Raw genomic sequence first — 16,539 nt, 5'->3', positions numbered from 1 at the left:
AACATAAGAACTCCTTTTTCTTAAGAGATAGAGGGATGTAGCATCAGCAGCCCATTTGTACAAATCCTTTGTAAATCCAAGATGGCGGCCACTAGGCTAAACAAATAGAAGGGGCAGCAGCCTCCTGAAGGGGCAGAAACAAGGGCTTTAGAATTAGACAGAGGGATCCTGATCCTGGTTCTCCTTAGTACCTGTGTGACTTTGGGCACGTCATTAAACCTTTCTGTGCCTTCATTTCCTCATGGTAAAACTTGAGTCAGGGTTGTGGTGAGGATTTAATGAAATAACACAGGTAAATCTCCTAGCACAGTATCTGAAAAGTAGTAGGAGTATAGTAAATACCATTTCTCTTAGTCTTCAGTTGGGGATAGAAATATTAAAAAGCCTATGCCAGATCTGATCTCAGCTCTGTTACTAATTAGCTGTGTGAACTTGGGCAAGTTGCCTAACATATTTGAGCTTCTCTTTCCAGAAGTATGACATGAGCGGCTCAGGTTAGATGATTTCCATCCCCTTCTGCTCTGAAGGTATGTCCCCCGTATTTGTCTTTTGAACACATTAGTGTCCAATGGCAGGATGTTAGCAACACAGTGTGTCCCTGGAGTGGCTAAGCCAGGAATGGGAAGAAAACAATAGTTCTCATCTGTGCACTTGCCTCCTGGTCACACATCTGAGCCCAAACCCTTTCTGTGGCTTAGATGTTCCAGGCCTCCTGGGATCTTGCTCTGCCTCCATGAGCCCATGTTGCCAATGAGCCAATGCCTGGGAGGGTGGATTCAGTGAGACTAAAAGGGTTAAACATTTCTGAACTGGAAATTTAGCATCAGCCCAGCAGCAGACAAGGAAGAGCTGATTTGCCAAGAGGGGGCAGAGCTCGTCTGAGGAACAAGACCTGTGTTATTTGGATGCTCTGCTGTAGCCTTATTAAGCTTGGGAAGGAGGGAGGATTTCCGGTCTGCAGAAAACAGCAACACTGTCCAAAGACTGTGAGGTTTTCCAAGGACATTTGGACAATGAAGTGCTGCAGGTGCAATGAAGTCATGCTTCAGGCAAGGGGTGACCTTGAAAAATTAATCAGAAATGCTGGAGATGACAAATAAGACTTGCAAGTGCCGTGAAGGATAAGTAAGGTCCAGGCAGGACTGGTTGAACAAGCCAAGGCGGCCCTTCGGCTTCTCGTTTTCTGCAGTGACAGGCCTGTGGGGCCTTAGTTTCTCCTCTGGTGAAGTGGGTGAACTGACAGGAGCTCTCTGGTGGGAGGTGAGACCAGAACTCAAGGAACTGAGGCAGGTCCCTAGACCTTGTTCTCGGTACTTCTACCACGGGCCATTGGTAGAGGGCTTGCTTTCAGTCTCCAAGCATCCATCCCTTTCTTTTATTTTGTTATTTAATTTTTTAAGGGTTCATATTTTATGTTTTCTTCTTCCCTGCTATTTCTCAAAGCTTGAAGAACACAGAACAGACATCAGAGTATCAAATGGGGCTGTCATCAGGATGGACCAGGGCCATTTTTTCAAATGGACCTGTAGCCACACCACACGCCCACTTAAAGTGTACTAGAGCTTTTTCCCTCCTTGCTTTTGGAGGTCTCATGTGGTCTGTGAATTCTCATTTGGCCCATGGTGCCAAAATGCTGGAGTACAGTTGAGGGAAGCTTGGTCACAGTTGTGTGGGGTAGGGCGGGGCTATGGAAGTCACAAAAGCATGGAGGAGCATTCAGTCAAAGATGTTTGGGAATGTGGCCAAAGGACCTGGAGGTCTAGCCAGAGAGAGGCTACAGGAATCACCGAGAAGCCAGCACCAGGTCTCGCCTTTCCTGAGAGTGGGACCTCTTTGTCACTGCTATTTGGAGAAAGACGGGCCACCCAGAGAGGTTGGGTGGAGCCGAGTCTGCAGCTATGGGCATCTGGTGCTTTGTGGAAGAGGCAGACTCCCAAACTTCACAGACCTCCCCCACACAGCCTCCGAGGTCCTGAGGCCTTGGCAAGTTTGAAGCACATGAACACATTATTCCAGCTTCTATGGGATTCTTGGAACTAAACCGAAGTTTGAATTTTCCTTTTCAAAGTTTTAGGACTAGACAGTGAGAGACAAGAAGAGTCTCTGCTTTGGAGGGAAAGAAAAGGCAGTGGGAATGAGATTGAATGGGAGTCAGGTGATTGAAAGTAAGCATGGACCTTGAGTAAGTGGTTCTACCTTTCCTGAAATTCTGGGCAGAGGTTAAAATTAAGAAAGAAAGAAAGAAAGAAAGAAAGAAAGAAAGAAAGAAAGAAAGGAAGGAAGGAAGGAAGGAAGGAAGGAAGGAAGGAAGGAAGGAAGGAAGGAAGGAGAGAGAAAGAAAAAAAGTGTTTTATTTCCCGAGAATTCTTGCAAGTCCGGGTCATGGGCTTGTCTGTTACAGCCTCTTCCACTTGGCGCATCTATACTGCTCACAGGTTCCACTTTTTCTCGTCTGATGCTTTGAAAAGAGCTCTTTGAAACGATTCCATAATGAACTAGTGTCCCTTAATCTACGGCTCTGTGCTGGGACCGGATTTTAAAAGTATAAATGTGATTAGGGTTGTTTGGCTTGGCATTGAGCTCATTGGCAACTTCGGTTCTTCAGGTTTGTCTTTAAAATAACAGTTTTCAGTGTGCAAGGAGCTGGCTGGTTTCCAGGGCACTGGGTGGGGTGGTGGTTTACCCCTGCGGGGGGAGGGGCAGCCCATGGGGGAGCTGGTAGCTGAGGGGTAGGGGGGTATTTAACTACTTATAGAAGTTTGCTCTGCATTTCCTTGCTGCCATTTTTGTTGTTGTTCTTTAACAATTCAATCCCTTGTGCAAATCAGTTGGCTGGCTTTCCCCAAACTTGGTTTGGTGTGAGTTCTCCCGGAAACCCTTAGGGGCTTGCTGCGCTCAATCCCCACCCGGTTTCATAGTTACCTGCGATGACTGGGGGGGAGTGATCGCCACCTTGTGGCCACACCTAGCAAGTCTCCCTCCTCCAGTAAAATCCAGTCTAAAGGCCTGAAGGAATTTTCCACAGATTTCTGGTCTCCACCCCCAACGACCCTCCCCCACCCTCCCCCACCTTCCAGAAAGAACCCTGGAGACCCTGAGTTACTCATTTGGGAACTATATTTATCTGATGGGGAAATGAGAAAAGGAAAAACTGTCTGGATCTTGGATCTAGGCAGTGGATCTGTTGTAGTCATTGTTAGGTTTTGTTTGCTTATAAATGCCTATGATTAGGATTGGGATTAAATCCTAATCCTGCACTTAAATTGCCTCTGGGCAGGGTCCACTTCTATTTCCAGGAGTCCCTTGAGGGAAAGAGGTGTGCGTAGGCGAGTGTTCTGTGAATGTCATTTGCTGGATCCACCCTTGGGAAGAACACAAATTTGGAGGAACAGGGTAAGCAGGAATCAGTAAAGTTAAGAAGCTTTGAGTTTAGTTGATTGTGGATTTTGGGGAGAGAACGGGGCACAGTGTCTCTTGAAGATGGTAAAAGCTCATGAGAAAAACACTCAACTTAGTAAAAGGAATCTATACATCCTTTTATAGGAGGTTGGGTGAGCTAATCTTTAAAGTCCTTTTCTTGCTTTAAACGTTTTTGAAATGAATTCAGTCAATGTTGCTGATAATATTTATAAAAATGTTCCATAGGGTAAAATGGTTGTCATGAAAGGCGGGTTTTGGTTTCAACTGATACTTCCTGGCTTTCACCTGAATTGACCGCACAAGGAATCATAATCTCTGTTCGTTTCAGTTCCCTTGACGAGGCAGGCTGTGCTGGTATCACTCAGGCCCTCAGTCTCTGCTTTTACAGGCAAAATGAACTTGGCCTCTTACTTGGCATTACCTTTTCTGCAGTGCTTTTTCCTGTGTGTGTGTGTGTGTGTGTGTGTGTGTGTTTCATTTATGACTTCTGAATCTTTTCTCCTTCCTTCCTCCCTTCTTCCCTCTCACAAAGCAGAACTTCCGGGGGAATTTTCCTTATCAATCATGCTTCCTCATCAATGCCAATTTCTACTTAGATTTCCAGATCAGAAACCAACATCACTGACCATCAAAACCGGAAAGGAAGATGGTAGCCATTCTAATCCAAGCTTCTATTCAACAGAGGGGGGACACTGAGGCCTGGAGAGAGAAAACAACCTCCCTGATGAGGTCACAGAGCGAACAACATGGCAGAGGCGGCCTCTAGCTTAGCCCCCAGCTTCCTCGAAGCGTGCTCCCTACTCTTCATTGGTATCCCCCTCTCCTAGCCGAATCTCACTGGAATTTACATGTTTCTTAAAAGGACTGTTTCTCTTTCTTCCTCCTTCTCCTAGTTCCTTTGGAAGCCCATGCTGACCTGAGCGTGGCTTCCATGTCTCATCCCGGGTTTGTCAGTCACAGCCTCACAGAGGCGTGGGCAAGGCCTTGGAGGCCCGCTGCGGCAGGGTGCCTGTGGCTAGTGGCAGCCAACGTCATCTGTATAAAGTGTGATCAGCAGCCCCAGTGACCGTCCTCTCCTGGGAGTCAGAGCTGGGTTAGAACATAGCTGTTTCCATGAGGAAACTGCCAACTCTCAGGATCTTCCGGCAACTGGTTGGGGACAGGGCAAGATGTCCTGGTTCTGCGAATCATGGGCGTTACAGAAAACAGAAGTGGGGCCTCGGGGAATGGAAGGGGAACAGAGGGGGGCTGCTGCGGGGCTGGGTGTGGCTTTTGGTAGATGCCGCAGGGATAGCTACCGCTGACATTGGGTTTGGAGAAGCCAAAGGGTCATGGTTTCTAGACCCTCGCGTTCTCTTGGGCTTAAAAATCAAATCATGGTAGTGAAGAGAGCACATCTCATAAAATTGGAGGTAGGCCCACAGTCGTCCCCTATTCACCTTTGGTTTTCCAGATGTAATTTCCTCTGGCACTTTTCATTTTTCCTCTCAGAGGCAGAATAATAAAAGAAGATGGAGAAAGGCTTCTCATGATGTCAACTCATTACAGAGGTCATTCCTATTTCCCACAGGACCAAAAAAGAGCAAAAAACAAAAACAGCCCCTCCCCCCTCCCCCGAATTTCACCTCTTTCCAGGAATTATCAGTCAGGGGAACGGCTGGCTGGTCATATAACTTCTTCTTCTGACCCTTATTAAGCCACCCACATTAAGGAGAGCTTGGCTGAACACAGAAATGAGGCCTTCCATTCGCAATTCAGGGAAAAAAAAAAAATCCATGACAAATAGGACCAGAGATAAGAAAATAGAGCTAGGTACGATCTGTGTTTCCCACGGGACCTGTAATCTCAAATGGCAGATGCCCTGATTTCTACTTTTGTCCTTTCCTCAATGTCTGACCCCAAAGTGCTCAACCTACAACCATCTCCCACTTTTGCCCACAGAGGAGTTCTGTCTGACTGACCTAAGAGAAGGGGCAATGACTTATGACCCTTAGGGAACACAGCCACTGTGTAGCCCAGGGCCAGGCGTGGACAATGCCTTGGGCTTGTGGGGCCATGGGGCTTTAAGGGTAGGATGGACGGAGGCACAGGGCTGACTGGCGCTGGGAAGAAGACCGCTGCTCTTAAAAGGTCATAGGACACTTGGCTGGTAAGAGTGTCAGAAGATGAAAATCTTTGGCCCATTAAAAAGGACTTGGGTTGTTGGGACGGGGCGAGGTTAATCTATTTCCTCTGAAGGGGCATTGTTGGCAGAGCTCTCTTCTCGAAGCTTTTCCTAGGGGCTGCTGTGAGAACCTGGCCACCCAAGGCAGTGACCAGAGCACGATTACCTGGGAGTGAAGGGCAGCTCCTAGGTGTCCAGAAAAAGAAGGCCTGGTGCCGTAGCTATCTGACCCCAGGACTTGCCTTTCAGTTGGTCTCTTTAAAACATTCCAGACTTTCCCTCCTCAGTGAGAAAGGAGGGGAAGGTTAAGGGTGACTGGGTGGGAGGGAGCACGGAGACCGAGGCCCAGGCCCGGGACAGCAGACACCACGAACAGCTATATCCTGCTTCCTCCAACACCCTTCCCACGTTGCCAAGCACAGTACTCTTACCCCCACCCCTTGTTTCATATTATAAAATACAAACAAATGACAGAAAAGGTCAGTTGGCCCGCGGCCGCCCAAGGCTCAGAACTGCAAGGACCGCCGTTTCCTCCCCGCCGTGAGACGGTGGCTGTAGGGGCGCATCTTCATCTCCACGAAAGGGATGGAGAACTCGTGTCCTTTCCAGTGGTACCAGTTGATCCCCTGGGAAGGAGGAAGAAAGGCACGTCAGGTCCCCGCCACCCCCCAGGTAGAACACCAGGCTTGAAAAGAGGGAGAACACCAGGAGCGGGGAATCCAAGATGAGGATTAGTCATTCTCCATTAACGGGAAGCTCTGTGGTCCAGCTCCTGATAGGGTCGAAGGAGCTGGGACTTTCTCCAGCTTTTCTTTTTAAGTGTGCTGTGGTCAGAGTGTTCATCAGGTTATGTTTTACTGCCAGCTTTATGTTTTTGGCTTTTAAGATTTGCATGCACTGGTTATTGGTGCTGAATCTCAAAATCCCAATAGTATAGGAGCATCTTGTGGAGAATGATTGTGTTGGACTGCTCACTCCTGAGGGGAGAGTCAGGTAATTTCTGCCTGTGGTGACCAGCCATCTTGGTTGGCTCAGGAGGGAGGGGCTTCCCTGGCTGCTGGCCTTTGGGTGCTAAAACTGGGAAAGTCCCATGTGGTTGCTCTATCTCCCAGCCCAGCCTGTGGACTTGTAGTCTCTAAGGGGGAAACCTAGTCCAGTTGACACTGGTTTTCTGATCTCTCCTTTCCTGGGACCCTTCTTTAGATGAGGTCCAGCCTGTGAAGCTGTCCCTAAATTTGATAAGCTCTTCATGGAATGGCTAAGATGAGGAAATGAAATGAATGGAATGTATTGGTAGTCAAGGGCTTTTCTGCGTGACTTCTAAGTTCTGAGTCCAGATGCTTTTTTTTCTCTCCTCTGGCTTCTGCTTTGTCCCACTCTTATCTCAGGACCTGCCTTCCTTTCCTCTTCATGATAGTCCATTCTCAAGACTGACTTTTATTTATTTATTTTTAAAAATAAATTTAAAATTAATTAAATTAATTTTTAATTTAATTTAATTTAATTTATTAAAATAAATTTAAATTTATTTTTTTAACAGAGGGAAATGTAAGACCAACTTGTGCACCGAACACATAAAGCCAAGGGACAGTGGGTTCCACAGCCCTGAGCCATTCAAGATGGCGGCCAGCTTCACCTACCTGACTGTGCCTGGACTCTCCGTATTTCCCATTGAGGTTGGTGCGATGGCAGTTCTTATACCACCAGGCCCCCTTGTAGGACATGGCACAGTTGGTAACGGCAACATCATTGTCTCTGTCCTCTGTGGAGAAAGGGCGTCCCTGATGATAGCTGAGGGAGTCCCCTATAAAGAAAAAGATGCTTTCATAAGGCCATCTCATTTGTTCCTCTTTTTTTCAGGACTATCTGGACATCTGACCCACTCCCAACACACCTAGTCTGCCCTTATGGGACCTTCCATTACTTATCTCGTTCCCACGCATTTCCTCAGCTGGGCTGTAGGAAACTCCTACTCCACCTTACCCCCTGGGTCAGCTGCTTCTTTGCTGCTCTCTGCCTCTCAATTCCTCATTCCTCTGACCTTATGCTGAGAGCTCTGTCCACTCAGTCCACTTCACTCCCCTGTCTTTTCCCTCTAGGCTTGCACTGGGCACCAACATTCATGATTCCTTTATCCCCAGAGGACCCAGTGATGAGCCATGGTGGCTTGAGTCAGTCTGGGTTATCACCATGCGTCCATAGCTTGGCCTTCTCCACAGTTTCTTAAGCTTGGTCAACCCTCACCCAAAACCCCACATTCAGAACTTGGTGCCACATGTAAAGAGGGATCTCAGCAAGCTCAAGTTCCTGTCCACAGGAGAAAGCATGATAAGAAAATCCTAATCATGTCCAAGAATGCCTCCACTGCTTCCCACCATGGCTTACTCTGAGGGGATGGTCTTTATTCTCTGAGAAAGCCTGATTCCCTCACATCAGTTGGATCCCCAACTGAACATATCATGTTTCTGTCCCATCCTTTCATCTGCTCTTCCCAGGCTCCAAGAAATCTAGTTTTGTGTCCATTGAGAGCTAATCTTACTACCTGAAACTCATTTTTTAAAAGATTTTATTTATTTATTTATTAAAAATTTTATTTATTTGACAGAGAGAGATCACAAGTAGAGAGAGAGAGAGGAGGAAGCAGGCTCCCTACCGAGCCCGATGTGGGACTTGATTCCAGGACCCCGAGACCATGACCTGAGCTGAAGGCAGAGGCTTAACCCACTGAGCCACCAAGGCAGCCCCAAAGATTTTATTTATTTATTTGAGAGAGAGAGAGAGAGAACGAGAATGAGCTTGAGCCCGGGGGAGGGGCAGAGGCAGAAGGAGAAGCAGACTCCTCACCAAGTGGGGAGACCCCCACGTGGAGCTTGATCCCAGGATCCTGGAACCATGACCTGAGCTGAAGGCAGATACTTAACTGACTGAGCCACCCAGGTGACTCTATAAAACTCAGTCACATTTCTTCCAGGTCCAGAGGAAGGCAGAAAATAGAGCTTTTTTTTTTTTTTTTCTTTTTCATGTACATATATCTGATATATATATCATGTATATGTACATGAAAAAGAAAAAAATAATAATATACCTTTATATATATATATATACATAAAAATATGTATTTATTAGCATAGTCACCTCTTCTAATCCTAAATCAAATTCATATCCTTTAGCTTTAAAACTTCTTGGATTAATCCTATTTTCTAGTGACCCTTTCTTTACCTTGAGTCACTCTGTTGCTCTGCCCACCTCCTATATTCTCATCTCCAGCTTGTCCTTCTGTAATCTAGAATTTGCTCTCCACTACTGCCCTACAACAGTGCTCTCCAACTTCATCTCTGATGTTGCCTGCTGCGATCTTGGATAGATCCCAGCATTGGTCCTTATCTCCTCCCCCAATCTGGCTTCCCTTCTCATTTCTGCCTCATACCACCTCATATATTCAGTGCATCATCCAAGTCTTGGTTTTTCTCTCTCAAACCACTGTTCAGATTTATACCTTTCTCTTAATTCCTGACATTAGTCAAGTCTCCTATTATCTCCTACCAGGATTAATGCAGCAGCTGCCAGCAGGTCTCTGTTCTTTACTCAGATTTACTTTATCCAGTTTAAGGCTGTCACATTGATCTTCCTAAAACCCCCAAATCCAGAAGACTCAGGACCTACCATGGCTCCCTTGGTTTTAGGGCCCTTACTCTGCCAATCTTCTTTCTGTTTCTTCTGAACTCACACCCTGCCCTGGGGAGCCAGGCTCTCCACGCCTGCCCTCCCTCCACAGTAACTTCTCCTCCCGTGACTTCTCTTCCAGGGTTTGCCTTCCTTGCTATTGCGACCCAAGCCAGATGTCACTCCTTCCGAGGCCAATAAGCTCCTGGTAAGCTTTTATGGTTCTTTTTTGAAAAACAGCTGTTTCATTCTTGCAGAGGCCATGTCTTATGCTTGTTTTGAGTCCCTGTAACTTGCACAATGACCTTCTTGGGGTTGCTCAACAACCTTTTATTGATAACTTGTTTTGGAGTTTTCAGTTCTACTCTGGTCAGAGTCTTGATGAGAGACCTAGATTTTTGTAGCCTTGAGAAATGGGGACAGGAGAAAGGGATGAATATGAATTGGAAGCCATAGGACGGATAGTTGTCAGTAGGACCAATAAAATGAGCAACAAGTCAAGATAAAGGCCAGGGGAATTGGGCAATGGCGAATGCCAGAAAGAGAGGATGGGCTCTTCCCCACTGGAGACCTTCTGGTCTAGAAAGAGCAACCACTGAGTGGAGTTACCCAGAGAAGGGGGCAGCCCATGTAAGCCCAGGTTTTCATCATTTGAGGAAGATGAACTGAATATTTGAAGAGAGGGGTCGGACTGCAATTAATTCATGATGATTGGTCAATTTGCTGGCAGGATTTGCCTAGGAGACATGAGAGTAGAATGCGGTCCCATGGCCCTGCCCTCCATGGGGCCTGGGAGCAAGACAGAGCTGTTGTAAAGGCAGCATGGCTGGGCCCATGGGGCAAGGGGGCGGGCAGGGAGAAGCAGAGGACTGGAGTGGATGAAGAGGGGGGAGGAAGGTGGAACATGGGAGCAAGGGGCAAAGCTTGGTTTTCTTCCTGAGGGAAGAATAAGAACTGCTTTTCTATACAATTCTAATCTTAGGGAGTTGATTGTATCAGGTTTTTTTTTTTTGAAATGATTTAGTCTGACATCTTGTTTAATACACTCCATTTCAATGGCTCTTTTATGCCCAAAGTGTAGTAAATTGGAGCCACCATGAGGGGCATCTCAGGCAGACCTGACTGACCACCGACAGGAACAATCTCCAAATGAACAAGAACGAAGCACGTCTTCCTGCGGAGTAACAATACCTGGGTGAGAAGAGAAATACTTGGACAGGTGCAGTAATCAGAAGGGCAGCACCTTGATGATCTTATTAATTCCAAGAGTCATGAAAATTGCTGCTAAAATTACAGACTAGCGTTTAGCCCTTACACTGGAGTTAATGAAAGGACCAATAACTCCATGTACCAAAGAGTAGAATGTTTGGCAAAACAGGTTTTTATGAAATGTGCTATAATAGAACCTAGGAGACAGACTGGCAAAGCCTAAGAAACAGGTTGGGATATTACATTCCAATCAAACTATTAATGCAACAGAGCTTATGGACACATTTGTTCTGCTTAGTCGAAATGTCATAAAAATCTATACAGGAAATGCGAGCATGTATTTGGTTCTCGTGGAGGAATGAGAAGAAACGTGGTCGAGGAGGATCTTTCCAGGGCTCTTGCTTGCACTTGACAAAGGCGTTATGATGACTGCTGAGGGGAGGGGGCCCCTCAGAATATGGAGGGGTCTGCTTTATTTCCCTTAGTTGCAAGATGGTTTTCCTGGATGTCATTGCAGGAGGAAATTTCTCACCAGAAAGTAGATGATTATGCAATCGTTGGATAAGAGCCCATATTGATTAATCTAGACAAGGAAAATAATGCTTTGCCCTCACACTGTGCTTTTTTTTTTTTTTTTTTTTTTTTTTTTTAACTTTAAAGTACTTTTGCTGCTTTGATTGCATCTTTTTCTGACTACTCTGTGAAGTAGGGCTGGCAGCCTTATTATGATTTTCCAGATGAGAAAACTGAAATCCTGAGGCATTGCTTTCAGGTCACCTGGGTGGTTGGGGACAGAAGGGACCAGCGCCAGTGATTCCCAGCCCTTCCTCCGCCCCTGCTCTTTGGCTGGCAGGGAATTCACAGGTTTCCGGGTGTGGCCGCCGCCCGGTGCAGTTCAGGCCTTGACCGCGCGGGGGCGCTGGTCTTTACCGCCCCGGGGGTGCTGCTGGGGGCTTGGTGAGGGGTTGGTGGCCAGGGTACCTGCAGTGCCATTGTAGCCCCCGAGACGCAGCTTATACAGGTTTCGTCCGTCCTCCACTGAGAACTTGTCGTAGGAGGCGAAGGCGGCCTCCTGGCCGTCCCGCATGTCCACGCGCAGTTCGTAGCGGCCCTGGGACGTGATCTTGTGTATGTTGTCCAGCCCTGTGGAGAAGAGTGGAGGATGCAGGGGGCCCCATCCCAGCGGCTTGGGAAATGGGGGGAAATGGGGCTGAATGGGACTGTGGCCTCACAATGGATGTTGCAGAGGGGCAGGGGGACCCGGATTGCTTTTGTCCTCAGCCCTTCTCAGGTCATTTATCAGACAGACCCTGCCAGACCCAGAATCTCCTCCCGCAAAAAGACAAGACCTGGTCTGCTGATGGGTGTCCCCCTCCCTGCCCCCAGGTCAGCTCAGGGGTCCTAACATCCTGTCTTGACTCTGTAGCACACAAACCCTGAGCCTCAGGATTCCTGGTCCTGTCCCCTACCACCTTCCACTCCAAACCGCGGCATTGGGTGAAAATGACAAGATGTATTACATGGATGTGAATCGTTTGGTGAGAGTCGTAGGAAGCCAGAGGTAGAAACACTGATCAGAGGAGTTCAGGATGGGAATTCAGGATGGGTACTAGGGGCCCGGGAGAACCAGACCTCCTATCATCTCCTAGCAGCCTGCAAAAGGGATTCTGTTCACCCTGCATTATACTGCCTTGCCCTTTCTCAGCCTTCAGCCCTCCTGGGGCTCCCACAGCCAGGTCAGGGGATATTGCCATTTGCCCTCTGACTTCGGTTCCTTTCTGTTTAACCTACCCACTACAGTTTGCTTTGCCCCCTCTGCACTGGTCTCCTGGGTGGTTATTTTCACCCAGCTGCTTCCCTTTAGGCTCTAAGCTTTGTGGACCTTGGTTTAATAGATTCTTAATGCCTCTGTGAGCCCACATCTTCCTTGGGTGATGTTTTCTCTTATATTTCTCGTATATATTCCCTTGTCCACTTGCTCTGGCTGGCTGGACTCTGGGACTTTCTGATTTTGACCTAACTGTCCAGACTTTGAACCAATCACCTTGCATTGCTGGTGATCTCTGAGTCTTCCTGATTTCTATCTGCATACAGAACCGGGGTCCTCTTGCTTTGCTGTCATATCTGATATTTATCGGAGGAAGCCATGATGAGAATAAAGGAACTGCGGCAATGGAAGGGAATTTAGAGATTACTTAGACTAATCTCATTGTGGAAGAAGAGGTTGAAATCCACACAGGTGCTATTATTGGCTGAGGGCCGCCTGCATCCTTCTGCTTCCCTATCCTGTTTGAGATTTAAAGCTTCATTTTGATTATAAACTGAGGGCTGAGGGCTGTTTGCTGTTCACCAGGTTGCTTACCCACAACCTGCCCTAGACTTCTGTTTGTGTGGATCTAGTAGATCCTGGGGGTACCTGCTCTGGATGCCCTTAGTAAATGGTGGGCATGTCCCCCAGCTGCTAGATGTGTTGGCTGCTAACAGCTCATAGCTGCCTTCTTCTTGGATAATTGCCTTTGACCAAACAGGATTTACTTCCCCTTAGCAGCTATGTTCTTCCTCCCCCACGCCTTGAAGCAGACCTACATTAATGCCTGATGTAGGGGGTATGAAAGACCATCCCTCTTGTCCTACTGGGGACTAACTCTGAGGAGCAATTCATGCTCCAGACCTCCCCTGAGAATCAGACCAAAGATAACCTCTCACCAAAACTGCATTTTTGCATAGTGTCTTCTGCTCTGTCTCGCTTCCTCCACTCCCCTACTCCTGAGGCCACTCCCTCAATAAATCCCTTGAAAAAGAATATCTTTGGCTCTGCTTCTGGGGAACCCAACTTGGGATATAAATTATAGGCCATAGTTACCCTGAACCTGAGTATTGCCGCCAAACCTCGATTCAGCAGCCCTCACTGGCTCCCTATTACCACGGCATTATGTCAAGACTTCCCTTCCTGGCTTTAGGTACCATAATGTGCTTTTATTCAACCCATCTAACCTCATTTTCTTCTTTCCCTGCCTTGCGTCTTTGCTCTGGTTGGGTGGTTTCTTTCCTGTCCCATTTGCACATGTCAGAACAATCCCTGCCTTTCCTCTTTGCTTGTCCCCTTCCCTCCTGCATTCTCCTTAGTCAGGGATCGCCCAGAGCCTCCTCCACAAAGCTGACCCCTCCCCTCTCCGAGTATCTGTGCCTTCTCGTAGATAGTTCATTGGTTGGTACAGTGTTTCTCAGCATAGTATGGCATTTCTCATGATAGGAGAAATACTCAGGGAATGAGGACGAAATAACCTTAAACATATAGGGAGAAAGCTATTTCCAAATCCTATTTCTTTCTTAATAGTTAAAGGAGAAACCTTAACTCAGATGCTAACCTCAACTCCCAGTCTCAGTTTGGTTCCAGAACTTGGCAGTGAAAATACCCAGTGCTTGCTAACCTTCATTTGTACCACTGGCAGCAACTCAGGCTTGGGACCCACGTAGTTAGCTGTCATTTAATAATATTAATATTGTTTTGTTTTCCTTGTATGAATTTTTAAGGCTCCTTTTTGTTTCGGTACATGATAACTAGCTTTCCATTTTGGGAAATGCTATGAAGTTTCTTTCACAAAAACAGTTGATTTAATTAAATAAAGCAAGCAATATAGAGAAAATGTAAGTGCAGGATAGATCAGCTACTTCACAGATAAGGCAAAAATCGTGGAATCAGTGCACAGCGGCTGAGGGCTGGGGAATGTGAGCCCTGTGTGCCAGGCACCTGATCTACATGCATTGTACTTGTCTCCCAAACTGTGTGCCAATTCTTAGAAGGTAAAAGTACTTCCTCTGCATTTGACTTCTCTCTCAATGTTCTTATCTTATAGTTTCATTACCTATGTCAGCCAACACAGTTCTGAGCCTCTCATAGGTACTTGATAAATTCTTATCATTGATGGACCTATCAGTACCTACGCTTTAAGCACCTACCATCGCAGGCACCATAACAGGCAAGGGGACTAAAAGATGGCCAAGATGTGGTCCTAGTCCTGAAAGAAGTTTCCATGGCACAGTCAAGAGGGACAGAAAGAAAAATGGACACTGTGCTTTGGGCTCCACAAAAGAGGGAGTGGACAATTCTCCCATAGGCAAAGGGTAAGAAAACTGGGCAGCACAGGTTCTGTGGAGGACGAGGAGTGCAGCTGGGTCTCTGAATATACACAGACAGGCAACAAGATGTACAGGGTAGGGGGATGGTGGGCTGGGAGAGCATTCCTTGCAGAGGAAGCATTAATGACTCTGAATGTTTGGAGCTGAGTGCTGGCATGTGTGGGAGAGTGTAGGCGGGAGGTGTGGGGGACTTAGTGGTGGGGAGCAGGCTCCAGAAGTAGATTAGGAAGGGTCTTGTACCTCAGCGAAGGGGTTTGGCTTTCCTGGTGGCAATGAGGCGTCACTGAAAGGGATTACAAATGCGGTTAACCACAGCTCAGATTTCGGGCATGAGGAAGACCGCCGTGTGGACAATGGAGTAATCCCGGAGGCAGGGAGGTCAGGTAGGGAGCTGTCGTGTGAGTGTCCAGGATAAAGACAGTGAGGCCCCGATGCCGTAGGGACGGGGATAGAGGGAGGAGACCACAAATAGGGAAGTCAGTCATGCGCCCTTCCCCCTGCCTCCCTGTATGTTTCACTATGAAAATCTAACCCAGGCCAAGACACAGGTAATCCATTTACTGCTTTCCGGGGTTGGCACTCCCGCCACCACCTGGATATTCACCTTCTCACACCAGCTCCGTTCTCAATCTGCACCTCCTGCCTGTGTCAGACCTCTGGGAGATGGCAGGACACCCCAAAGGCGGTTTTCATTTTTCTCTTCCCTTGCCAAGTCAGGCAATAAGATTCCTCCGGGGAGCTGGGGCAAGGTGACTGCCTCCTCTCTCTCCCGACCTGCAGGCTGCCTGGCGGGTGCCCAGCATCTGAGAGGTGACCGGCCAGCTGGCCGTGTCCTGCACCCCCTCCCCCACCAGGCAGCTCACTTCCTCTGTAGTTGCCTCATGTCAAGACCCATCAGCATAAGAGACTATTAATGAGGATGGGAAGAGACAGAGCAAAGAGGAAAACACCACAAGAAGATAAAAACAGATCAATAGCGGAGCCAAACAGAGCAAGAGGTACTGAAAGCAATTCACGAGCTGTCAACTTCTCAACGGACACGGCGTTTCAGGTCATCCCGGATGGACACAGAAAGGAAGGAGGTGGACAAAGACCCGGAGCAGGGTTCCCAGGGAAAGCATGAAGGAGGATTACCCAGCCAAAACTCATCCTCTAGGTTCCCGAAGCCTACACGGTACTCAGCCCACTTGCGGAAAAAATCAGTTTGGCCGTTCTGCCGTCTCTGGAACACCTGTGGGGGAGACAGGAGAGGAAACAACGTGATGCTAAAGAAAATAAACCCCACGAGTAAAATCGCTGTCACTGAGTTTTCCAGCCGCCAGGACAAAGATGCTCAGATCAGGAACATTGCTGTACAGAGCTCGGTATCCACATGGCTGTTTTCGTAGTAAGAGATGCTCAGAGCTCTCCTCCGGAAGTGCAGAGGTCCCTGAAGAATAGGCCAGGGTGTGCCTTTGACACTAATTTGCACCCCTGCAATGCAGAAAGAATTCAGAATCCATCTCAAGTCCCCAACTAGGCAAGGGGAAATAGGCTTGGCTCTCAAAAGAATCTTTTTGCAGCACCGAGGGCAGTAGAAAGCATTTCTCACCAAAAGAACAGGACCGGCCCACATCAGCTAGTAGCTGTCACCATCCTAATGCAGGCACAGCAACTGCATATCATTCATTTTTCCGAGCTGTTTAAGTGCTAATTTCATTTAACCTCCAATGCATCAGCCTCAGTTTCAATTTCCAATTATGCTTTAAGAAGGAGGCACAAATATGTCAGAAACATAAAAGAGAATGCCTCCCCAGAGTAGCTTATGAACACAGCCACCATTTAACTCCATTAAAAATCTATCCATTTTGCACCAAGAAAAATCCAGTGCTGTGTGTTCATAGCGCTAGAGAGGAACCGTGGGAGGGCCGGGGGGCTGTATGTGCATGCAGGGGCGGAGCGAA

At 47.5% G+C, this 16,539-nt stretch overlaps 1 protein-coding gene across 2 annotated transcripts in view; it reads right to left on the bottom strand.

Moving 5' to 3' along the window:
- Positions 1-3,071: 3,071 nt before the first annotated feature.
- Positions 3,072-16,539, bottom strand: part of TNR (tenascin R) — a 397,062-nt gene continuing 383,594 nt past the window's right edge. For both annotated transcript variants that reach the window (XM_059412852.1, XM_059412853.1), the window contains 4 exons: positions 15,731-15,827; positions 11,438-11,599; positions 7,225-7,388; positions 3,072-6,210 (listed from right to left, as the gene is read on the bottom strand). In XM_059412852.1, the coding sequence (XP_059268835.1) occupies positions 6,091-6,210; positions 7,225-7,388; positions 11,438-11,599; positions 15,731-15,827 (543 nt within the window). In that variant the 3' untranslated portion in view covers positions 3,072-6,090. The remainder of the gene's footprint in view (positions 6,211-7,224; positions 7,389-11,437; positions 11,600-15,730; positions 15,828-16,539) is intronic.

Source organism: Mustela nigripes, chromosome 10, assembly GCF_022355385.1.
Source record: "Mustela nigripes isolate SB6536 chromosome 10, MUSNIG.SB6536, whole genome shotgun sequence".
Classification (NCBI taxonomy): domain Eukaryota; kingdom Metazoa; phylum Chordata; class Mammalia; order Carnivora; family Mustelidae; genus Mustela; species Mustela nigripes.
This window is presented reverse-complemented; position numbering and strand designations above follow the sequence as displayed.